Below are 25,451 nucleotides of genomic sequence, written 5' to 3'. Positions count from 1 at the left end.
TAGGAATATCATTGAGGTGTAGGCATTAGGAAACTACGTAAGCCCTCACTTGCATGCATGAATGTCATAGGGATATACTTGAAAACTGCAAGGCCGTTTCCTCTTATAGGCCAACAACTCTTAAAGGCAAGTGCAATAGCTGGAAAACCAAATGTTTGTCAAGTCTTCTTTTGACAAGGTCGTGAGACGGATATATATATATATATATATATATATATATATATATATATATATATATATATATATATATATATATATATATATATAGAGAGAGAGAGAGAGAGAGAGAGAGAGAGAGAGAGAGAGAGAGATGACGAAAGCAAAGGTTTGTTCCTTGTTAGTCCATCCCATCACACACATTATTAAGCTATTGTAACACGTTGCCATCCAAAAAACACAGACATTGAAACTAGAGCACCATATTACACCTTTCCTCTCTTGGTAAAAGCTAAATTTCTGCAAAAATGCTCAACACAACATGCTACCGTCATGTAGTTCGGAGCGCACCCGCTCTATCGATCTTGGTTACATTGGATGGGTGATAGAGAGGGTGCTATAAATCACATGTGATCAGCTATATGGTTACAAAGATGATTACTATAGGTGATGTTTGTCACACTCTTCATTAGAGCATGCGCATGATGTATCATGTGTACTCTATTGCTTGGATTGGGGTCACACTCAACAGGCTTCACATGGAGTGCAAGCCAAGGCACCGGCAGAGGCTGTCATGGATGGTGTGAATGTGCTTGAGACGCTGAGGCCAAATTGGTTCTTGTTATCGATGCTAGGACCAGATTTGAGAAAGTATGTGCCATCAAGAAACACGTCATTGATTGACGTCCATGTCCAATTCTCCCAAAGACATGATGTAAAGTCACGTTTGGTCACCTAGTACAAGAAAGCACAATGCAAGTGAAGTTTAGCTAGGGTAAGGGAGCCAGTTTAGAGACGAAATTTTTTGACCCCCAGGTTCGATACATATCCACCCCCAATTTGGAGGCAAGAAATTTGGCATATTCCAAGAATCTTGCTTATGTGTCTTGTTGTGATTTGCTAAAAAGTGTACCATTACTGGGTCTTGAGTGTCTCTAATGCTTCAAAATGCCTCAAAAGCTGAATTGTTTCAAATGGAGCATTCAAATAAAATCTAAAAAATATTAATTTTGGTATCATTTGATTCACCTTTTCATGAGGAATCTCGTGCAATGCGTAAATATTGAAAATGATGAGATTTGCAAAATCCCCCCCAAAAACATCACGTTTTCACAAAACGCCTCTAAACTGGCTCCCTTACCCTATTTAGTAGAACTTTGAAAATACAACGCACACTCCCAACCCCTGTATGGTGGAGGCAAACTGTACACAAAAAACGGGAGAGGCACCCTTTCAATGGGAAAAGTCCCTAAGGTGTAACCCCCAAGGTTGTGTGTTCGAATCTCTAGAGCTACCTCAAAGGATATGTCCTAAGCTACTTACACATGTTTGTTGCCAATATATGGTATCAAGTTGTGGTTCTGAGAAGGGACCAGAGAACAATACCTGCTTTTTCGAGGAAGCAATGAAGCGGTTTCCCTTAGGATGATGGTGGGGGCTGCGCTACCGCAGATGGCATATTCCCTCCACCCTTGATCCTAGTCGTTGTTCACCTCATGGAAGTAGCCGAAGCGACACCTGCACCCAGCACCCATCTCTCTCTCTCTCTCAGCACCATAGTCAGCACCGTAGTCATCGTTATGGCTTTGACAGCACTGTTAGTCATCGATATGGCCCACCAATATCACCTACTAAAAATCAATCTTTCCAGTTCCATCCTTGAGAGAAGGTTGTTGTACATCCGGAGGCTTATGCAATTGTAGCATGCCACTTTGATGGTCACTTGTGATGGTTTCTTTTATGGTGTGTGTGTACTCTGTGTGTGTGTGTGTGTGTGTGTGTGCGCGCGTGCGTGCAAAGGTGTTGTGTCTTTAGGTGTGAGTTAATCAAGAAACATCAAGCCGCAATCAAACATCCCCTCTCTCTCTCTCTCTCTCTCTCTCTCTCTCTCTCTCTCTCTCTCTCATACCCCCCTTCTCTTTCTCTCTCTCTTTCATATCCCTCTCCCCCTCTCTCTCCCCTCCCCCTCCAGGCCCCGTCTCTCAAAGAGATATTGATTGCTAAAAAAATTGCACGCATTCTTATGTGTTTGTGCACCTTGGTGTAGAAGACTAGGATATTGACTCCAAAAATCCACCTCTCAACTGCCCAATTGGCTGCCCATGATGAGTCCACTATTGAATTGCACTGGATTGAGAGAGGAGAGGACTCTAGATGCCTTTGAAGCAATCTCTAAGCAAGTGGACCGATACCCTTGAAACTAGCAGTCTTGATAGAAAAGAAGATGGATGTGAGCATCTTTCCCTTCTCTTGCCTCTCATTGTCTAATTGAGTTGAATATATCCTTATATTTGATATCCCACACCAACTCAATAACCATGGGCTCTTTTCTGGCCTCTCTTGTGGAATTTAGTGAAGTAGATGTTGGCTTTGTGGAGGCCGGAGTGGATGACTATCTTTTGTTATATTTGGATGTGAAGGAGGGCAAGTACAAGACTGGCAAGGAGTTACGACAAAGCCAAGGCAAAGGAGAGACGATGCCCCTCCACTGAGGAAGCAGGTAAAATTACCAATCAATATGGTCTCGAGGCATGGTGCACGCATGCAACCATCAAGAGATAAGAAGCCAAAAATGTTGTACAAAACTGTTTTCGAAAAGTCTTCCAACGACTAGGTTGCAGAGTGCAGTCTTGTGTATTATTCATCCATCCATCCATGTCAATATATAGCTGCTCTCTCACACACGTCACACACATAGAAGAAGCTCACGACACAATAACCTCTCTCTCTCTCTCTCTCTCTCTCTCTCTCTCTCCTATATATATATATATATATTTGTTGCAATGGCCACGTGTCGGCATTACATTGTTGTTGGAGCCGTGCACTTGGGAGAGGGGATTGATGTGTAGGAGCTCAGGCAAGAGAGAAATAGAGAGAGGATTTCCCAGCTTCATCGCAAAGATTTCCAAGAAAATGTCTTTAAGAGTGGCAACTTCTGCTTACCAAGTACACACAGATGTGCCCGCATACACACACAACGAGAACGAGAGAGAGAGAGAGAGAGAGGGGGGGGGGGGTATTTTCTTGTGTTTATTGCAATGTATGTTTCCCGAATACATTAGAGAGGCCTACAATCTGAGGTCTGACATTTGCCACTAACTCATCTAATGTGATGCTCATCTTATACATTGGCTTGCTATCAAACTCCATGACCAAGCAAGACTCAAAGCTTTGGTCACGTATGGCAACGCCAAGCACCCCCCCAAAAAACAAAAAATCAACGACCTTGCGTCTTCCTCTTCTTGTAGAGCTGTCCACAAGCTCCCATCCAGGCGGTTTGCTCCCCTTATTCTTGCCGACATACTTTCTCAATGCATCCAACAAACGGAGAAGCTGATTCATATTTTGTGCAGACATTGTGCTCTTCATACTGAGGACCACATACACTGATGCATACTGAAAAAACATTTTCTTGTGTTTACTACAATGTATGTTTCCCGAATACATTAGAGAGGCCTACAATCTGAGGTCTGACATTTGCCACTAACTCATCTAATGTGATGCTCATCTTATACATTGGCTTGCTATCAAACTCCATGACCAAGCAAGACTCAAAGCTTTGGTCACGTATAGCAGATACCTCAACAACAAGGATACACTCTGTAGATCTGTCCACAAGCTCCCATCCAGGTGGTTTGCTCCCCTTATTCTTGCCGACATACTTTCTCAATGCATCCAACAAACGAAGCAGCTGATCCATATGTTGTGGACGTTGTCCTCTTCATACTGAGGACCACATACACTGATGCATATTGGAAAAACATTTTCTTGTGTTTACTACAATGTATGTTTCCCGAATACATTAGAGAGGCCTACAATCTGAGGTCTGACATTTGCCACTGACTCATCTAATGTCATGCTCATCTTATACATTGGCTTGCTATCAAACTCCATGACCAAGCAAGACTCAAAGCTTTGGTCACGTATAGCAGATACCTCAACAACAAGGATACACTCTGTAGAGCTGTCCACAAGCTCCCATCCAGGCGGTTTGCTCCCCTTATTCTTGCCGACATACTTTCTCAATGCATCCAACAAACGAAGCAGCTGATCCATATTTTGTGCAGACATTGTCCTCTTCATACTGAGGACCACAAACACTGATGCATACTAGAAAAACCCGTCAATCTCACAATCTTTGGAAATAGTGCCATGATACATCTTCTTTCCTGCATCAAAATACATGTGTGCATCCATTTCGGGAACTCTCTCACTTAACTTCCCTTTCTCTGCAATGAGCTTAAGCAATTGAGGCAACAAAAGATGCTCACCTCTGATCAAAACTTCAAATACTTTTCCCTCAGCAGTTGCACACATATCTGAAGTAATGGCTTCTCCGTACGTGAGAAGAGTGCTATACATGAGCAGCTCAGGATTCAAAAAGTCCACTCGCTTTTTATTCCGAGGATCAAGCTGTACATAACGCCTTCTCTGAAGCAGTAAAAGATCTTCACTACTTATTTTAGAGCAATCACCATTATCGATTGCCAATCTCGTCAATAAACTGCCCCACCGTCCATAATGATTTAACCCTCTTTCAAGGCGAACCGCATAGTCCTCCACCTCTACCGCTCTCTCACCTTGAGCTATATGAGCTTCCAGATCGTATCCATAAAGTGTAAAATGTTGTAAGAAATCTTTGGAGTTCCATGACGGCTCAAAGCAGTCCGATTCTTCTTTGTAACAACCTCTGCTCAGATAATAAATCCCAAGAAGAACCTCAATGCTAGGCTCAGGCAACACAAAACTGAAGGCTCCTCTAGAGCGTAGGCCTGAAACCAATGGCCCTGCCTTTTCTTGCACATGAGGCTCACTGGATCCCCACATTACCACAGATAAAGTCTCTACATAAACATTGGGCTGTTCCAATACGTACTTGTAAGACCTACCTAAGTCCTCCACAAGAAATTGGAACTCATCCCAACACGCCGCAATTCCTGCATGTGCCAAAATTAAGAGCACCGTATTCAACCTGCCCAAGCCGAGTTCTTGCATCTTGTTCTCATTCCCAGAGAAGTAGAAGATTGCCTTGTCTTGCATCCCAAATTTCTCGCATCGTGCATGAACAAGTTCCATTGGCAAGGCACAAGTCTTTCCTTGTCGTCTTATCCCAGAGAGAACCAACACCCTAGCACTATCCTTATCTTTTAGTACTTTCTTGTAATCCAACCTTCTGAGAATGCAAGGGAGGTGCACCATCCCACCTAAAGCAGCCTGCACATACATTTCCTCAGCCACTGTATGCACATTGGATTCCAAAAAGCTCTTTGTAGGGGTGGAAACCGGGAGTGCATTCACCCAATTGACAATTTCCTCTCTAGTCGAGCCTTTGGGCAACTGCCTCTCTTGCAATATCTTTATGAATGTCGGCTTGGGAGGCGTTATTGTTACACATTCTATGACACAACAAACAAGGTATCCATCAGAAAATCAGAAAAAATAATTTCTCTTTCCCTCTCTCTCTCACACACACAAGAGGTGGACCTGTTCCTATTGCAGTAATTGGAAAAACATCAACTGCTTAAAGCCCATTACTAAGATAGATGTGAGATGGAAAAACCCCTTAAAATAATATATCTTCTTGACCAGTTCAAAGCCCATCTTCACCTGTTCTGGTAAAATTTCGATAGCATTTCTCTACTATAACTTTCCCAGAACAATATCTCAAGTAGGAAAACACTTTCTCTGATCAAAACCCCTCCATTAGAGCCTAAAACAATAAATTTTAGACCGCTGTAATTTCTGGTTTTGACCTGTTTTCCCACCTATTTTCAGCTAAACACAGTAAATTTCAGACCGCTGTAATTTCTGGTTCTGACCTGTTTTCCCACCTGTTTTCAGCTAAACACAGTACCTACACTGTCCCCTGTGTCCTGGGCTTCATGCCCCTTGAATCTGGCATCATTCTGGGCACAAAACAGCCCCAAAACAGTAAAAAAACAGCACTGTTGTAGTGCTGATTTTGTTGTCAAATCAAGAGGTTATTACCCTCTCGCGTTCCTGCTTTGGAGTAGCAGTTAGCCATCGTATGCCATCAATGATGAACCCATCAACGATGACGAGGTGAAGAGGCCGTCTTCATCGATGGAGCCTCCCAAATCCCACAGGAAAGGATCAGAGCGAGAAATCTAGGATTTTCTCAAGAGGTTTAAAGACGATCCTAATCAGAAGATCACGACTCTCCCTCAACTTGCCTGAGAGTCTCTCTTAGTCGGCATCAGCAACTATTGGTCTTGGCGCATGCGGATGCTGTCTATGCTTAACTCCTATGATCTAGATGCTTTTGTTCGCTACAACATACCTCCACCCGAGAATGAGAACTCTGACGCGTACTACGTTTGGGATCGGATCAATGGGGAGGTATGTAGCTTTATCGTCAACAACTGTACCGATGTTGCACTTTCAGGAATACTCTCCCTCACCAATGCAAAGGAGATGTGGATAAGCTGCCAACAAATCATGATCGGGTCACTCCTATGAAGAGGGTTGATTGGGAGGTTAAGCTTCGCAACTTAGATCCCTCACAATCCGCCTCAATGCGCATATCGACAAGATGAGTATTCTTCGAGATCGCATCAACGAGGCAGGAGGGCATCTAACGGCTGAAGACATGGCCATCACAATTGCCAGCCAGTTACTCTGTCGTTTACACTACCCTCCTTACTTCCGGCAGATTGACAGTCATAACTTGGGATGAGCTTGTTTCCTAAGTACTTGACCAGGAGGACGGTAATGTTTCTCGACGAAATGGTAGATTGGCCGTACGAGCATCCTCTGCATCAATTGACGAGTTTGCCGTAACGACAAGGACTCGACCTAGAAATGGCTCAACCAATCCCCGTAACCATACCCATGCCTGTAGCCCTGTTTCTCGGCCACCTTTGGCTCCCACCCAACCCACCCAAGCAAGAGCTACCCAGTCTACTATCTAGGCCTCAGCAGCGTACAGATGAAGAGCGTGTTGCTCTCAAGGCTCAACGTACCTGTAATGGCTGTGGTGTCAAAGGACACTATTGGAGGCAATGCCCGCAACGACCTCAGCAGCGTGCATCCGGAGCCTCAACATCGAATGTAGCCGCTACCACTACCACTTCTTGCCCGGCATTGGTGGGCCAGGTTCTTCCTGCTCCCATGGCTAGGACCGTAGAGATTCACTCTCCCTTCATCAAGAGTGGATCGTGGATAGCGGAGCTGCCAGTCACTTGAATCCTTCTCTACATGAGCTTTCCAGTTATGCTCCTCGTAACGGAGCTATTACCATCGGCGATCGCTCGGAGATCCCTATTGAGAGAGGAGTCATGCAGATTATTCCTAATGGAAGAGGGGGTTATCACTCCTCTAATGTAACTCATAGCCGTGGCATTGGCTTTCACCTTCTCTGTCACGTGACACATCCCAACCCTATGTATCCGTGGACAAGCTATACCACAGCAGGGTTCAATCAGTCCAGTCAGTCTAGATTAGCAGTGATCAGGCACTTTTGTGAGTCTATTCGTAGCCCAATCACTTAGCATAGATGCATATCCTCCGGTTGCACACACCATGATCATCAAAATTCCCGTCAGAATCCAACAGATTCAGTCAGGGGAATTTTCCAATGCATTTAACCTATTTTCCTATTTTTGGTTATTTTCACTTATTATTTTTAATTGACTTTCCAACAAAAGTAGGTAGGGCAATTTTGCTAAGTTAATACATAAGCAAACCCAAGTTTTCACTTTTTGGCAGAAGAGGCAGCAGGAGCTTCCCGCTCAATAGGCAACTTCTCAGCAGTACCCCGCCTCAGCAGTAGACCAACCTCCACTTCCATTGGCGTTTTCTTCACAGAAGCCTCGCCTACAAGATCCCTTCCCTAGCGTTTTTACCCATCTGCAACAGCCCAAGCCATCAGCGTTTTGGTCGCTAGCAGAGCAGTAGAGCCAATGTTTTTGTACCCTCAGATTTCAGCCCTTGAAAACACAGCACCATCAGCGTTTTTAGTTTCTGCCCCAGATCAGCACTAGCGTTTTTGCTAGCTCAGCCTTGCATCAGCGTTTTTGATATTCAGCCCTAATCTGCAGCAAATACATAGCGTTTCCAGCCTATGGTACCTTAGCAGATCAGCCCCAAGTTGGTTGCAGAAGTTCCCCCCAAATTCAGCCATTAAAACGCAGCCAAAACAGTCATTTTCAGCCACCGAAACAGTCCCGAAATTCAGCAGTTAGAAGACCACAGATTTCAGCCATCAAGTCGCCGTCGTCATCACCGTCGTCGTCATCGGCATAGTCCAAGTTGCATCAGTCCATTGCATACGCATTGTACACCATTGTGCAATCAAAGTAGACCACTCTCGCCGACGAGAGTGGGGCCTTCGGAGGAGGGTTTTACAACCTCTCGGTGTCGTATCTTTTCTCTCTCCTTCTCTTAGTCTCATTCACTTGCACGCACAATATCCACTCACTTTGTCCATGATCATAGCACTCTCCATAAGACGGAAAGCTCTCTCTTTCCCTAAGAACTAAAAGAAACCTTGAGCAGTAAAGATCACTAATCTTGAGAAAATACAACATTCACTCCGCTGCACCTAACATTGGTATCAGAGCTTTGGAAGTGTTCTGCATTACTCAAGGAAAGAACCACAAGAACCACAAGAATTTTTTTGCTTGTTGCGATCGCACGAACCCAAGTTTACTTTGGGCGTGGCCATTCCTAATCGTGTTTTGTTGAAGAGTGACAAGAATCCCAAGAAAGAAGGGCTTGTCCAGCCTCCCCTTGCGTCTCTTTTCACTCATTGAGAGCGGACTGTGCACTTAGCGGCCGGCCAATCAACGTGAGGTGGGAAAAAACAACCTTGGTGTGAGCGCAAGGCCGCCAAGAGGTGCGCCCGCAGAAAGGAGTAGAACTCGGGTGAAGAGAAGATCCTTCTCAAACGCGGTTTGTAAGCGAAAAAAACCTGAAGAACTTCAAGAACCAAGACCCCCAAGAACCCAAGTTCCTCGTGAACTTCAGAACCCAAGACCCTCAAGAACCCAAGTTCCTCGTGAACTTAAGAACCCAAGAACCCACAAGAACCCACGACTTCAGAATGATCTTCACTCGAAGCCGAATGAATACTTCGCTTGGAGGTGATGAGCATGAGAGAGGCGAAGAAGAATTTTCCCCACCAGAAGGTTTTGCTGACCCTTCCCCATCTACGACACTGATTGCACTAACTCCAATGGAGGAGTTGGAACTGTTGTTTATGGAACATTATTTACAACGCAAAGCAAGAAATGCCGCAAGAATGGCAGCCATAGCACGTGAACGTGAGCAAGCACGCTTGGAAGCCAAAGAACGACAAGCCAAATTGGATCATGAATTCATAGAAAGAAAAGCAGAAATGGAACGTAGACAAGCAGAGAACCAAGCACGACAAGCATAATTTTATCGGGAGAATAAAGCACGAATGCAAGAGATGTTGCGACTCTTTTCTCAAGTGCAGGCACCGATGCAAGAGATTCGGGAAAAGGAGACGCTCTCAGTCTCTTCTTCTCCATCGCATGATACACAGGATTTGCATGATTGTATGAAGCATGATGATGTTTTGAACGACAATGATAAGCACACTGATTTGCATGATGAATTGAAGGATAATGATTTGCATGATGATTTGAAGGACAATGATAAGCATGATGATTTGGACGAGAAGAAGATGTGATTGTTCACAAGAATGATGTGTTAGTTGAGGCTTTTTCTAGCGACGCTAACCTCGTTGTAGATTCGATCAATCACCAAGAATCGATCTTGGCTTTCAAGTCGAGGTCCACAGATCCCCCACCAGAAGATTCGATATATCCCACCGTTCTGATCTTGGCTCTCGAGCCTTGGTCCAAAGAACCCTCACAGGAAGTATTGTGTGTTCGCATGATTGATACGCACGCATTGTTCGAGTGTTTCACTCGTGACGGTTTCCTGTATTTTAGTCAGCATCGTTATGTGACATATTGTATGACATATTGTATGTTGAGCACGTTTCTCTCATGGATGAGCACGAATGTATGCGGATTGTTCATGAAAAGTTATCCCTTTTACTAGGCATGACATATTGTATGTTGAGCACGTTTCTCTCATGGATGAGCACGAATGTACGCGGATTGTTCATGAAAAGTTGAAAAATTTGTATGTAAGGAAGTCACATTCCATGTCTCTTCCTTGGCATGACACAGTTGTAGGAAGAGCACATGATAGTATGAGCACCAAGCATGGGCATTTCCATTGTGATTTGCTACAGTTGATTGATTTCAATCAAACAGAAAAGATTCGACCTCATTGTTTGTATGTGTTTGATGAACGGGTTGTCACTCCGTCTCTATGTTCATCCACGTTGCATACACAGTCTTTAGAAAAGACAAGATTTTTTTCCTTCACTTTACATGGAATGGGTATGTTCATGGTTTTGTGTTGAAGATGGTTTAAGGAATTTTCAGCCATGGAGATTCTTGAAGACGAAGGAAGCAGATCTCTAGATGAAGTTGACACAAGAAAGGAGATCCAAACGACTTTGTGTCGCTTTCGGCGCCGCCCAAAGAAGCAAGCGTTGCAGACCTTTATGAAGTTCAAGTACCGCACGACCCACACCTCAGCGTGGGCTGGCAAAGAGTCCCTTCCAGGATTTTGGATGCTGTTGGCGATCTCCCTCGACGCCATACAGTTCGGTACCAGTACCTCACTTTGAAAAGGAGGGGATGTCACGTGACACATCCCAACCCTATGTGTCCGTGGACAAGCTATACCACAACAGGGTTCAGTCAATCCAATCAATCTAGATTAGCAGTGATCTGGCACTTTTGTGAGTCTATTCGTAGACCGTGCATGCCCAGTCACTTAGCATAGATGCATATCCTCCGGTTGCACACAGCATGATCATCAGTATTCCCTTCAGAATCCAACAGATTCAGTCGGGGGAATTTTCCAGTGCATTTAGCTTATTTTCCTATTTTTGGTTATTTTCACTTATTATTTTTAATTGACTTTCCAACAAAAGTAGGTAGGGCAATTTTGCTAAGTTAATATATAAGCAAACCCAAGTTATCACTTTCTGGCAGAAGAGGCAGCAAGAGCTTCCCGCTCAACAGGCAACTTCTTAGCAGTACCCCGCCTCAGCAGTAGACCAACCTCCACTTCCCTTGGCGTTTTCTTCACAGAAGCCTCGCCTACAAGATCCCTTCCCTGGCGTTTTTACCCATCTGCAACAGCCCAAGCCATCAGCGTTTTGGTCGCTAGCAGAGCAGTAGAGCCAACGTTTTTGTACCCTCAGATTTCAGCCCTTGAAAACACAGCACCATCAGCGTTTTTAGATTCTGCCCCAGATCAGCACTAGCGTTTTTGCTAGCTCAGCCTTGCATCAGCATTTTTGATATTCAGCCCTAATCTGCAGCAGATACATAGCGTTTCCAGCCTATGGTACCTTAGCAGATCAGCCCCAAGTTGGTTGCAGAAGTTCCCCCCAAATTCAGCCATTAAAACGCAGCCAAAACAGTCATTTTCAGCCACCGAAACAGTCCCAAAATTCAGCAGTTAGAAGACCACAGATTTCAGCCATCAAGTCGCCGTCGTCATCACCATCGTCGTCATCGGCATAGTCCAAGTTGCATCAGTCCATTGCATACGCATTGTACACCATTGTGCAATCAAAGTAGACCACTCTCGCCGACGAGAGTGGGGCCTTCGGAGGAGGGTTTTACAACCTCTCGGTGTCGTATCTTTTCTCTCTCCTTCTCTCAGTCTCATTCACTTGCAGGCGCGTATGTTCCCTGTATTCACGGGAAACAACACCAAGAAGCTTTCCCTAAAAAGGCTTCCCGACGAGCTACAGTTCCTTTGGAGCTTAGTGCACACTGATTTATGTGGGCAAATGTCTACTGCTTCTTTGGGAAGCCTACTCTACTTTATGTTGATTGTAGATAATTTCAGCAGGTTCATGTGGTTGTATTTCTTGAAAAAGAAGCCCGAGAGACTGCCTACTTTTATTTGCTAGAAAGCTCTTGTCGAGCGTGAATCTGGATATAACGTGAAGGCAGTACGGACGGATCATGGCTCAGAGTTTACCTCTCATGAGTTTGTGGATTACTGTGCAAAGTATGGGATTCGCCGTGAATTGGCGAACATGGGCACTCCGTCAGAGAATGGAGTGGTTGAGTGGAAGAATCGGACGGTTGTGGAGATGGCGAGTGCTATGCTTGAGCACCGGGCTTTGCCTCGCACTTAATGGGCCGAGGCTGTTACTGCTGCAGTGCACATTCTCAACCGCGCTCCTACCACCGCTGTCCCAGAGAAGACTCCTCATGAGGCCTATTTTGGCCAAAAACCTTATATCTCCCATTTGCGTATCTTTGGATGAGATGCCTTCGTGCACATCCCAAAGAAGAAGAGAACCAAGTCTGATTCTAAATCTAGGTCACTCATCCATGTGGGTTATGACTCTGTGGTGGGCACCTACCGGTTGTATGATCCTACAACCAAGACCATCGAGCATAGCCGTGATGTCATTTTTTATGAGTCCTCCATCCTCAAAGGAGCTCCTAGTTTACCTCAAGAGGGGGCTTCTCGGCATGTTTCGGTTCGACCCCATGTTCCACCCATTGTAGCGGTTGAGGAATAAATCATTTCCAGATTATGACCCCCCCCCCCCCCCCCGCTCGGCCTTTCCCTTCAGCTCCACAACCTCAACCACTAGATCATAAGGTTCCACAACCTAGTGCAAATGTACCTGCTGGAGAAGCTTCCCCTTGAGCACATTCACCTGTTCCAGATAGAGAGGGGGATCATACGGATGATGATGCTAGTTCGGACTACGACGAGTTGGCACATCCGATGTCCGTTCTGGAGGCAGATGCCACAGTAGATCATCTCCGGTTTCTCCCAAAAGTACAAGGAGTGCCATAGGGAGGTGTAATTCTGCCTCTCGCGAGCCCAGTTCCTTATGAGGTCAGGGGGCATGTGTGAGCCCACCCTGCATTCAATTTCACTCAAGTGAGCCACCCACGTAGGGTGGTCACTTGGGTGGTCGGCTTGTCTCGAGTACGAGAGGAGGGGGGGCACATGGAGCAGTATATATGTCCGTCCCCCTTCACCCTTTGGATCATCAGAGTGCATTGTAGAGCATAGCAGGCAAGCAGTGATTGGCTCCCTGGCCGGTACCAGCTCTCTCTCTCTCTCTCTCTCTCTCTCTCTCTCTCTCTCTCTCTCTCTCTCTCTCTCTCTCTCCACTTGCTTGTCAGAGGAGATCCTGGAGTACTCTACACTTGGGGAAGTCTTCCTTATGGGAGAATTCAATGCTAGGACAGGCAGTGATCAGTGCGAGGGATTTGACCCAGAGGATCCATAGATACTACCTACCATACATGAGGAGTTTGCAGCACGAGCTTCAGCCGACACTACTCACACTCGCTATTGCCCCCCCCACCTACTTACACTAGGCTCTCGACACCATCTCGTTATTTATAACGGGATGGCCCGGTGGCCTACTTCACGAGGATTGACATGCATGCCACATTCAGTCACAGCTGGAGGAGCGAGTACAATAGACTACATCATGGGATCCAGAGAGGCCACCCACTTACTCAGCTCTTTCACCATTCCACCCCTACCCATTGGAGCCGATCACACATATCTCCCACTCTCCCTCAAGGGAGACACCCACACACACACACCCGTGACACGCACCCCACACCCCACCATCCACTTCACACACGAGCTAGCACACATATACTCAGCTCAGGTTGAGGACGATCTTCTTTTGCTTCACCCTGACACCCCACTACACCTACTCACCTCACACATCACATCCGTCCTTTAGACATCTGCCATCAGCTCATTCCCCCACACCACCCACTCTGGCCACACACCTCTCCCTAGGACTATGCCACAGAACCGTTGGTATGATGATGAGTGTAGGGCTCTCTATTGTCGACTACGAGCTCAACGAGCACTTGGAGAGATCACAGAGAGAGAGGCCAGGCGACAGATGAAGACCCTCACACGCTGGAAGAGGCGGGCCTTCGAGGAGGCACAGGAGCTTGAGCTATACCGCTTATTCATGAGCATGGATAGTGCAGTAGCATGGCATACTCTATGAGAGCCACCACCGACCACGCCTATCAGGGATCCACAGACATGGCATGATTATGCTGAGAGATTGTATGAGGTACCTAGTCAACCTCCCATCCCCGAGTCACCCGAGCCTCGCCCTACTAGCTCTTCTTTCTTCACAGCAGAGATTGTTCAGAGGGCTATAGACCGATTGCAGCATGGCCGCTCGGCCGACCACACAGGGTTACAAAGTGAGCATCTCATACACAGCCTCCACTATAGCCCCGTTGATTGCACATGTCTTCAACCGAGCTATAGGGGAGGGCTTCCCAAAGGAGTGTACCAGGCACACTATTGTGCCTCTCCACAAATCTGGCGACACCCTGGATCCAAGAAACTGCAGGACCATCATGATTGGCCACACCATGGCCAAGTTCTACGGGCTAGTACTTGAGGCAGAGCTGAGTTCTTATGCAGAGATTTAGGGTCTCCGAGCACGAGGCCAGGCTGGTTTTCGACGAGCTTTCTCCACCATTGATCACATCTTCATTCTACGTTGCCTTATTGATGGGGCAAAGGTGCGGAAGAAGAGATTATACTGCTGCTTTGTGGATTTCCGCAAAGCTTTTGATACACTGCCACGAGAGAGGCTCTTTCGACGCCTCCAGAGCTTGGGGATCCCTTCAGAGATGATTTGGGCCATCTATGCAGTCTATGAGCAGGTGACTGGGAGGGTACGGTGTTTAGGAGGGTTGTCCGAGGCCATTGCTAGCACCATCGGTGTTAAGCAAGACTGCCCACTCTCCCCTACTCTCTTCGGGCTCTACATCGACGAGATTGAGGACTACATTCTGCGGGCCGGAGGAGAGGGAGCAGACCTCGCAGGTACACCTATACACATTTTTATTATATGTTGATGATATTGTATTGATTTCAGAGTCACCCGAGGGGTTACAACGCCACCTAGCTGCCCTGGATGAGTTTTGTACACACAGGGGCTTGACAGTAAACCTTGGCAAGACCAAGGTCATGATCTTCCACACCAACCATGTGGTGAGGGGTTCAGCAAGATTCACAGCAGCTGGCGGACAGATAGAGGTGGTCACTTCCTATGTCTACTTGGGAGTTACATTCACGAGCTTGCCCGGCCCCTTCAGCATGAGACAGGCAGCCACAGACAGACTCACACGGGGATATGCAGCTTTGAGCATGCTAGAGCGGAGATGTCACCAGGCACACTTCGAGGAGCCCCATATGAAGGGGTGGCTATTTGACACACTAGTCACACCAGCTATGTTGTATGCAGCGACAGTTTGGCCCCAGGCCTCACAGCCCCCCAGTGGAGTGCGATCGAGAGACCACAAGTACGGATGATCTCGCGATTATTTCGCGGGAAGCCTTCACTCCAGCATGACATCGTCAGAGCAGAGCTAGTTGCACCCCCCATGGTAGTAGAGGCACTATTCCAGACTATCTGCTTCATTCAGAGGATGAGAGGACTCCCAGCAGACAGACTCACACGCAGAGCTTTTGAGGCATCTATACACAAATCAGAGTCAGGACTAAGCACAGTTTGGTACACTCAGGTTAGAGCATGGTTTGATAGCCATGGATTGGACATGGACAGGCTACCGCCCTTTCAGTATGATCCAGATTCACCCCACTTTCACCTCTCACATAGTGAGAGGAATATTGTGCTCAGACAGGATCTCTGGCAGCTCTACATTAGCCAGACATGGCCCACATCCGACCTCGGATCGAGACTGTCACACTACAGAGATCAATTCTTGGGCATATCAGCAGACGGGTTCATCCAAAGACCGCGCTACATGGATACTTACATGCCTCACAGCTCGAGGGTGGCGATTGGCCAGCAGAGGGTCTCATCACATCGACTAGAGATTGAGACTGGCAGAGCAGCAGACACTTCCAGAGAGGAGCGGGTATCCCGCATATGTAGAGTAGAGATGGAGGATGAGGAGCACTCTGTGTGCAGATGCAGGGTTAATGATGACATTAGAGGCAGATATGAGGCTCTATTCACAGGACAGCCTACAATTAGAGAGATCATGGCCTCCAGAGACCAGTGACAGCTCGGGCGTTTCTTACTAGAGATACAAAGACACAGAGATTACCCTACTCCAGCCCACCACCGTTGCTCAGACAGGAGGGCGACAGACACAGCTCACTGACTTTTTCATCTCCCGACATCTACCAGCCCTCCAGACATACAGAGAGGGGTGACTCTTCAGCAGGCTGAGACCTCCAGAGCTAGGAGACGACCCCGCGCTACAGGCTGCCGGGTCCTGAGACTTCACCGACGCCAGATTGCAGAGATCCAGGCCCGAGATCGCCGAGCTACTGAGGAGAGACGAGCCCAGATGGTGGCCGATCCCGCTGCGGCAATCCGAGCAGCCCTGACCCCACCTCCACCTATGTACCACATCTTACACCCACCCATTAGTACAGGACGGAGCTAGTTAGTCACTCACATGCATTATCATGCTTGTACTACCCTCTTGCATATAGGCTACCATAGAGATAGCGCTCCATACACCCCCACTTTCATGGAGTCTCCACACACACATTATGGGGATTTGTATTTCCTTGTATCAATTTTATCAGTTTTTTTCAGCACTTTTGTCTTTCCGATGGACGGAAGACACACTCATGTACATTGATTTGTATCATAGGCCGATTTTGGCCTTCTTATAGACGTAAAAAAGCTCAAGCTCTCTCTCTCTCTCTCTCTCTCTCTCTCTCTCTCTCTCTCTCTGCTCTGCTCTGCTGCCCGCGCTGCTCTGCTGCTCGTGCGCGCGCCCTGCTGCCCGCACTGTGCTGCTGCCCTGGCCCCCTTCCCCGCCTCTGCCCCTCGCGCTGCACCCTCGCACCCGCCCCTGCACTACACCCACGTGCCCGCCTCACTGCCCCCCCGCCTCTGCTTGAGCTACACCACCGCGCCTGTCGCCCAGCCCCCCCGCGGCCCTGCCCTGTTCGTGTGTTGCACCCCCCTCTGCAGGCCCGCCCCCCCCTCCCCGCGTGCTTTGCTACGCGTAGGATGTCCCTCCCCCTTCCTCTACCCCCCCCCCCCCCCCCCCCCCCCCCCCCCCCAAATGTTTTAACGCGTAGGATGTCCCCCCCTTCTTCTACGGGTAGGAAGTAAATATATATAAATATATATATATATATATAAATAAATAAATATATATATATATATATATATTTATTTATTTAAAACCCCGCCCCCGCCCCCACCACTTTTTAACTTTCGGGCCCCATAGGTCATTATGGCCTTTTGAGGACTTAGTATAACATTTCATTTCTACCCCCTCCCCCTCCCCCTCCTCCTTCACTTTTGTTTTCGAGGCGCGCGCGCGCGCGCACACACACAGCTGAACATATTGAGGGCACCGGCCCACACCGCCTCGCGCTCCGCCACTCGTCGCGATCGCCGCCAGTGTGGGTGCACACGTACATCTAGTGCCTCGCCCGCTGCTAGAGTGGGTACACACGCACATCTAACCCCCTTGCGGACCGCGATCAAACATGAGGAAGACGAACGAAAAAGCCGACCCCCTAGAGGATGCCATTTGAAAATGCAAAGAGGAAATGACGGAGACCATTACCAAGATGAACCGCAATCTCTGGGGTACAATAAACATGCTCGAAGGACGCGTGTTGATCCAAGAGAGCAAGATAAGCACGCTGGAAGACCAAGTGACGACCCAAGAGGAAGAGATCGTGTCACTCAAGAAAGATCTCGCCGAAGCACGATCAAGAAACACACTGGAAGAGGGCGAACTGCAACCCTCAGTAATCGAAGAAATCAACACGATCAAGGAGCAAGTACGGGCCATCCAAGAGGGAGAAGAGCAGCACAAAGAAATGACGACTTCTTGGGTGGATGTTCTTACCAAAACTCAACAGAAGGCAGACGAAGCCGAGAAATGGATCAGGGTGGCCAAGAAAGGGAAAGGCAAGGAGATAACACCCACGTCCACACCTAGCAACATCATTAATCGGACACTTGAGGAGCAGAGGAGAAGGGTGCGCGCTTTACATGTGAGAATTTGTGGTCTTACCGCAGAGACCTGGGGTCAGTACGCATCATCTTTGTACACAGTATCTGGACAGCCGTCCCTCCCCGACCCCCCCGATCCATGCCCACACGCATGTGTCTTTTCCACCGTTGAGATGGTGAAGAAAGCTATTGACAGGATGAAGACTGGGAGAGCATATGATCATGACGGCCTAGTCGTTGAGCATTTCATGCATGCCAAAGACCTACTAGCAGAGCTTCTAGCAATCATGTTTAACCGTGCCATGTGTGAGGGCCTACCGAACACTTGGAGCCTATCTACGATCGTACCTATCTTCAAATCAGGAGACCCCATGGAGCCTGGGAATTATCGCACTATTATGATTGGGCACACACTGGCACGGTTGTATGCATCCATTCTTGAGCAACAGCTGAGTCGATGGGCAGAGAGGGAGGGAATACGTGCAACAAGACAGGCAGGATTCAGGAGAGGCTTCTCTACTCTTGACCATATCCTGACACTCAGGGCCATCATCGAGGAAGGCAGATCTCATGGGAGACGGATCTATTGTAGCTTTGTGGACTTCCGCAAAGCTTTTGACACAGTACCCAAAGCTAGACTTATGCGCAGACTACAGGAAATGGGAGTACCCACAGAACTCATTTGGGGGACCATGGCATTGTACAGATCAGTAGTAGGGCATGTACGAACCCTGGAGGGACTTTCAACACCAGTTCACTCCACTATTGGGGTGAAGTAGGGCTGCCCGCTCTCTCCTACTCTTTTCGGTATGTATGTGGATGAGATTTCTGACTACATTGACACCAATGGAGATAAAGGGGCTCAGTTGGCAGGGACATGGATTCCACTTTTGTTATATGCTGATGACATAGTGTTGATCTCCGAATCCCCAGAGGGAATGCAACGTCAACTAGATGCTCTGCATACGTTTGCCCACGAAAGTGGTTTGTCTGTCAACCTGGGTAAAACCAAGGTTATGGTGTTTAATACCACCCCACAGTGGATCAGGAGGTCAGCACCTACATTCACATACGGCCAGGAGACTGTGGAGTACACAAACGCTTACACTTACCTTGGAGTGGTTTTCAGCGGACCTGCATTCTCACTCAGAAGAGCAGCTGAGACCAGACTTACTAGAGCCCACGCAGCATTGGGTAGATACTAGATTGGAAAGGATGTGTTCGCAGGTTCAGGTTCAGGAGCCCCGAACGAAGCTCTGGCTCTTTGACACCTTGGTGGCTTCAGCATTGCTTTATGGAACCGAGATATGGGGACCTTCACTGGATCACCACGGGAGGCAGGGTCGCACAGTCGGTTGGGGGAACATGGAGAAACCTCTCGTCTCTATGATCTCGCGGCTCATTAGAGCCAAGGCATCAGTACCGCGAGCCATTATCCGAGCAGAGCTAGCGGCCCCCCCACTAGTGGTGGAGGCGATCACCAAATCAATCTCCTTCATAAGCCGCACATGGGAACTTCCTAGAAACAGATATGCTCGCATAGCACTTGAATCCTCTCGACAGTTAGCCATACAAGGAGATACAACATGCTGGTATGGGGAGATGACATCATGGTTTCAGGCACATGGGTTCAACATCGACAGGCTGCCACCATTCCATTACTCATTGGATGCACCATCTCTCACTCTTACACAGTCAGAGATCACCAAGCTCATCCGCCAAGACCTGACCCAGCTAGACACCAGGAGGACATGGATACAACCAGCACAAGAATTGGGCACGAAGATGGCTTTCTACAGAGACCACCTTCTCCAGCTTACAGAAGATGGTTTTGTGACGAGACCCAAATACATGGATTCCCACTTGTCTCATGGGATACGATGTGCTATTGGCCAGTTACGCACATCCTCTCACCAGTTGCGGATTGAAACTGGGAGATACAGCGGAGTACCAGCAGAAGACAGGACATGCACCTTGTGTAACATGGAACCTGAGACAGAGCTACACTATACATGCCGTTGCCCTGCCTACTACGAGATACGAGGCCGATTCCACTGCCTGTTCAGAGAGGGTTTTGGACCACTCTCAAGAGTCATGGGATACGAAGATCAGAGATGTCTGGGTTTGTTCTTGCTCGAGCTACGCAAACACAGAGATAGCCTGATGAATGGAGAGGCTAGCCAGTCTCAAAGATGGATCGCAGACTTTTTCATAGTAGACACGGGACAGCCGCAAGAGCCACTCCCACAGCAGAGCTCCCCCTCGTCTCACACCAGAGGCACACTGATTGACCGAGCGATTGAATTGGGGAAATCCAGGCGCCCGCGACTGCGAAGAACTACACAGCATCGACGGAGGCTACGACAGAAAATTCGGAGCACGCTGGCCAGGCATGCACGACACCCGTTCAGACTACTAACCAGGGAGGAAATTGATGAGATTCGCCAACGACTGATGATAGATCTCTTGTGATTCAGCTATCCCAACAAGCCGCCCATTTATTTTTTTTGCTTAGTTTGTTGCTTGGCTCACATCGACCAGCTTAGGACCCCATAGTATATATCTTTGTTTTGTACTGTTGGTAGGTTATTAGGTTATTTTGTTACTCTGACTTTGTATCAGATCCACCACTTTGTAACTTTCGGGTCTCATAGGTCATTATGGCCTTTTGAAGACGTTAATATAACATTTCATTTCTCTCTCTCTCTCTCTCTCTCTCTCTCTCTCTCTCTCTCTCTCTCTCTCTCTCTCTCTGTGCGCGCGTGCGCGTGCACAAAGGTGGAAACACAAGTGTGCTCCAAGACATGAAAACTCTAAAAGCAAACATAGAAGAGCTGTAAGGTGTGTGTGTGTGCACAAAGGTGGAAACACAAGTGTGCTCCAGGACATGAAAACTCTAAAAGCAAACATAGAAGAGTTGTAAGGTGTGTGTGTGTGTGTGTGTGTCAAAAGGAAAGAAAGAACCATGACACAATGGTACAAGGGTTGTGTTTCTGCGAAGCATGGATCTTGTTTGCCGTAAGACTTTCACTACTCATTACATTTGGCCTCTCCGCAAGGGTAAAAGAAAGTTTATGGATTGGTAACTTCCTGGAAATATCAAGGCTTTGAGAAGAAAAGGGGTTAACAACGGTTTAGCACCTTAAGACGTATATGAACCTAGAAAAAACCCAGATTCACCGACCCATAAAGATAAGAGCAGTTTTAAACTCATGGTAGTCAAACACCATACTATATAGTCATCAGCTCCAAATGCAGTGTATTGCCCAACTACTCCGACATCCCCATTGTGGTCCTCGGTGCCCAATAGTGGGTGTGGAACTAAGTAAATAAGATATGCCCGAATCTCGGTGGGACCTGAGGTGGGGTGCACAAGGTGCTGACAGTTTTCGCGTTCCCTTGGTATGGCATGCAAAGGGCCTCCGTGTCCAAGAGACTGTGATGTTCAAGTAAATGAGTGCAAGGTCTGGAGGCTGAGGGCTTGCGACAATCATCGCCCTTTCACAACCATGCAAGCTAGATGAACCAAGAAGTGAGAGCGGAACATATTTGCTCGAGAAACACGAATATGACCAAGCCCCTACATCTGGGCAGCCCAAAAGTTCAACAATCATCTTTCTGCCATGCAAAGAAAAGGGGATTTTGAGAAGAACCAATTGAACGGCTGTGGGAGAGGGAAAGCTTACCAGATTTAGCGACTCCACCAAGGGAAGCTGGAACAAATGCAAACAGAACAGAAGAAAGACCTAGAGTTAGAGCTTTCACACAGGAGTGTAGCACATGCTCACAATGGTAATGAGGGTACAGGAGGTGGAAGAATTCAAGAAACTGGGAGAAAGCAACTGCCATCACTTACCCGGACCAGCTATTATTGAGATATCGACTGTTGCACCCGCTTTGAAACAATCCAAGCTCAAGCCGTTACTGCCAGAGGTTAGAAATGAGAAGATTCCATCGTCTTCCTTGAACTTCACAGCAGAAGCTTCGAATGCTTGCAGAACGTCTGCTACCCTGACCTTCCCCTCAAACAGCGGAAACTTGCACTTGGTGCCCCCAGCATCAAATACAACCTTGAGGGCCATGGAACCTTTCCACGAGCTCTTCAATCAGATTCTAATTTGTCGCACCAAGAAGCTTTGGCAACAACAGGTAACATGCTTCTTTGGCAACAGCAGGCAGGTAGCGTGAAAAGCCAGAAGAATTTTTGTGAAAGCTGTCTCTGCATGCGAATCTTCACACCTGCAACTGCACTGCGCCTCCTGCTTCTGCTTCGGCACCCTCTCTTCTTGGAAAAACGTTCCGTATTGTGAAAAGATGGAAGGAGAGCGATGCCACTTGGTGGGCTCTGATTGGAACAAAAAGCACACATAAGCGGACGCGGCGGCAAAGCTGATTCTCTGTGTGGTCCGCTTGGAAGTGGTGGAAAGGTGTTTCTCTTCCACCTCTCCAGTCTGAACCCACCTAAAGTAAGTGTAAAACTGACGGACTTGTTCGTTCCTAGGTGGGCGTCCACCGGTTTCTTTTTTGGCCTACTAAAGCATTGGCCTTATTGTTGGGCTCGCTTAGGCGTCCTACTACCTATGGCGTCCACGTGGAGGCCAGTTGCGTGTGAAATTCTATAAAGCCTTAAAGGCTTAGAGCCAGTCCACTGTACTCGGTGCCTGCGTCCAAGGTTCGACAGTCGATGGAGAAGCACTGGACGGAGCTGCTCTTTGCGAGGTTGCGGAGGGCGAGGGAGCTGGTCTTTGCGAGGCTGTCGGCGTTAGTATGGCTGTGCAGAGTTTGAGCATGAGGTCCTCGAGCTCTTTCTCTGTGAGTACTGTGCGCACAGTGGACTGGCTGCAATTGATTAGACTCAACAATGAATTGCGCCACAGGGATAGGCTCCACAGGTACTCCCTTGGAGGCATGACAATACACGGGCTCCGCAAGCCTTGGTACAGAGGGTTGGTGATGAGTCAATGAGGTGATTGGTTGTGATTGTCTCAACTTAATACCATGCCGTTTTCGATTTTGAAAACGCTGTCAACCTCAAAAGAGAGAGAGTCTTTGTAAAATGCAGTTCTAGCCTATTCAAGGCTTAGACCTTTGAGGACCGTTTGTGTCAGTGGCTCATGGTGAAGTAGAGAACTGAAGATGAAATCCATTACGTGGCCATCATCCCCAATATTAAAAAATAACAAGCATGATCTCCTCTCTCTCAATTTAATACCATGCCGTCAGTGTTCCGGAAAAATGTGTCTCAGCTTAATATCGTGCCGTCTTCAATTTTCAAAATGCCGGTTGAGCGCAAGGGAAAAAGGAGAAAATTCCGCCCCAAAATAGAGAAAAATAGTGTAAAAACCTAAAAAAGTAACCTAATTTTCTATTCCTCTTGGCAAAAATAAGGAAAGACGTTTTGTATGTTTGAGAAAATGTTTTTTACCGAACATTGCATGCCATTTTCGATTTCAAAAATGCTGTCAACCTCAAAAGAGAGAAAGTGTTTCGCTGTAGGTAGTGTTAGGGAAAAATGTGTCTCAACTGAATACCATGCCGTCTACAATTTCCAAAATGCCGGTTGAGCGCAAGGGGAAAAGGAGAAATTCCGCCCCAAAATAGAGAAAAATAGTGTAAAAACCTAAAAAAGTAAGCTAATTTTCTAAATTTTCCTCTTGGCAAAAATAAGGAAAGGCATTTTGCATGTTTGGGAAAATGTTTTTTCCCGAACATTGCATGCTGTTTTCAATTTCGAAAATGCTGTCAACCTCAAAAGAGAGAAAGTGTTTCGCTGCAGGCAGTGTTAGGGAAAAATGTGTCTCAACTGAATACCATGCCGTTTTCGATTTCGAAAATGTTGTCAACTTCAAAAGAGAGAAAAATAGTGTAAAAACGCAAAAAATAGTGCCTAATTTTTCAAAATTTCCTCTCGAAAATTTTTGTTAGGGAGAAATGTGTCTTGACCTAATACCATACCGTTTTCAATTTTGAAAATGCTCTCAACCCCAAAAGAGAGAAAAATAGTGTAAAAACCCATCAAAAAATTAGCTTGGTTTTTAAAATTTCTCGGCATTTTTTACATTTAAAATGGTATGGTGTTAACCCGAGGCACATTTTACCCAAATACTACTCGACAATGTTGAGGCTATGGTACGAAAATATTTCAAGAGGAAACTTCAAAAATTTAGGCTATTTTTTAAAAATTTTACACTATTTTTGTCTATTTTGGGGCGGCATTTCTCCTTTTTCCATGCCCTCAATCGGCACTTTTAAAATTGAAAACGGCACGATATTAAGACGAGACACATTTTCCCCGAACACTAGAGAGGAATTTCAAAAAATTAGGCTACTTTACAAAATTACAACACTATTTTTTGTCTATTCTAGGGCAGCATTTCTCCTTTTTCCCAAATACTATCGTGCCCTCGAGTGGCATTTTTGAAATTGAAACCGGCACACTATTAAGACGACACACAATTTACGACAAGCACTGGTTTTCGGAAATCCTTTTCCCACCAAGTGCTCAGGAAAAATCATTTTCTCGAGCATGCAAATTTCTTTTCGTTGAGTTTGTCAAGAGAAAATTTTAGGCTCGTTCATTCGCTATTTCTATGGTGTTCAACACATGAGCATGGTGGGAACCCTAGACCACCAACACACACTTGTCCACTAGTTCATTAATCCCTTTGAATTTGATGTCACCTGTTGCATGTGTCTAAATGTGTCAAATCCATTTGATAGATGTGATAGTAGGTTAGCTTTAAGACATAGTGAACCATTGAGAAAGGCAAGGGAGCTTGTAGTATATAAGTGGTCTTGCTGCTTCAAAAATTAGTTCAAAAACATCCCTCTCCCTTACTGATCCTAAGATGCTTGTGACTCTGTGAAGTATTATTTATATGAACTTATTCATCCTTTAGCTAAAGGATGTTCTTTACCCTTTGCTTCTTTTGAACACATCAAGTGTAGAATTATTTACCATCCTTGCTTAATATGGCTGCCTCTTCTTCCTCGCGAAATCCACTTGATGGACATTACGATGGCTACGATGACAATGTCGAACCAATGTGCAATGAATCTAGTGATGTTCGCTCGATGGAGTTTGAAAATGGTGACTCAATAGCTTGCTAACTTATAGAAAATGATTGATATATGCTTGGCAATAATGTGACTTTCCTTTTTGTTTTTACAGAGTTACATAAGATAGTGCACTGTGATACAACTGCATCTTTTTTGGGACTCGATA

The 25,451-nt window shown here is 46.7% G+C and overlaps 1 protein-coding gene and 1 pseudogene across 1 annotated transcript; one reads left to right on the top strand and one right to left on the bottom strand.

Annotated features, from left to right (window-relative positions):
• Window positions 1–1,805: 1,805 nt before the first annotated feature.
• LOC147453565 (uncharacterized) lies at window positions 1,806–22,623 on the bottom strand. Its single transcript, XM_086515726.1, has 3 exons — window positions 22,083–22,623; window positions 21,913–21,939; window positions 1,806–5,552 (listed from the first exon to the last, which is right to left on the bottom strand). Exons 1-3 carry the CDS (start codon window positions 22,306–22,308, stop codon window positions 4,267–4,269), a joined length of 1,539 nt encoding a protein of 512 aa, XP_086371852.1. The 5' UTR covers window positions 22,309–22,623; the 3' UTR covers window positions 1,806–4,266.
• LOC147453566 (uncharacterized) lies at window positions 15,235–16,685 on the top strand (annotated as a pseudogene).
• Window positions 22,624–25,451: the final 2,828 nt, after the last annotated feature.

The sequence above is a fragment of the Adiantum capillus-veneris genome, chromosome 7 (genome assembly GCF_014529385.1).
Source record: "Adiantum capillus-veneris isolate H3 chromosome 7, ASM1452938v2, whole genome shotgun sequence".
NCBI lineage: Eukaryota > Viridiplantae > Streptophyta > Polypodiopsida > Polypodiales > Pteridaceae > Adiantum > Adiantum capillus-veneris.
Note: the sequence above shows the minus strand (reverse complement) of the source record. Positions and strands in the feature narration are given on the sequence as shown.

Excerpts from the sequence above, each read along its gene's own strand:
- LOC147453565 (XM_086515726.1), bottom strand. The coding sequence starts at position 22,308 with ATGGCCCTCAAGGTTGTATTTGATGCTGGGGGCACCAAGTGCAAGTTT. Across the intron at positions 21,940-22,082 it reads CTCAATAATAGCTGGTCCGG|CTTCCCTTGGTGGAGTCGCT; the intron begins GTAAGTGATGGC and ends CATTTGTTCCAG. Across the intron at positions 5,553-21,912 it reads TGGTGGAGTCGCTAAATCTG|AATGTGTAACAATAACGCCT; the intron begins GTAAGCTTTCCC and ends GTTGTGTCATAG.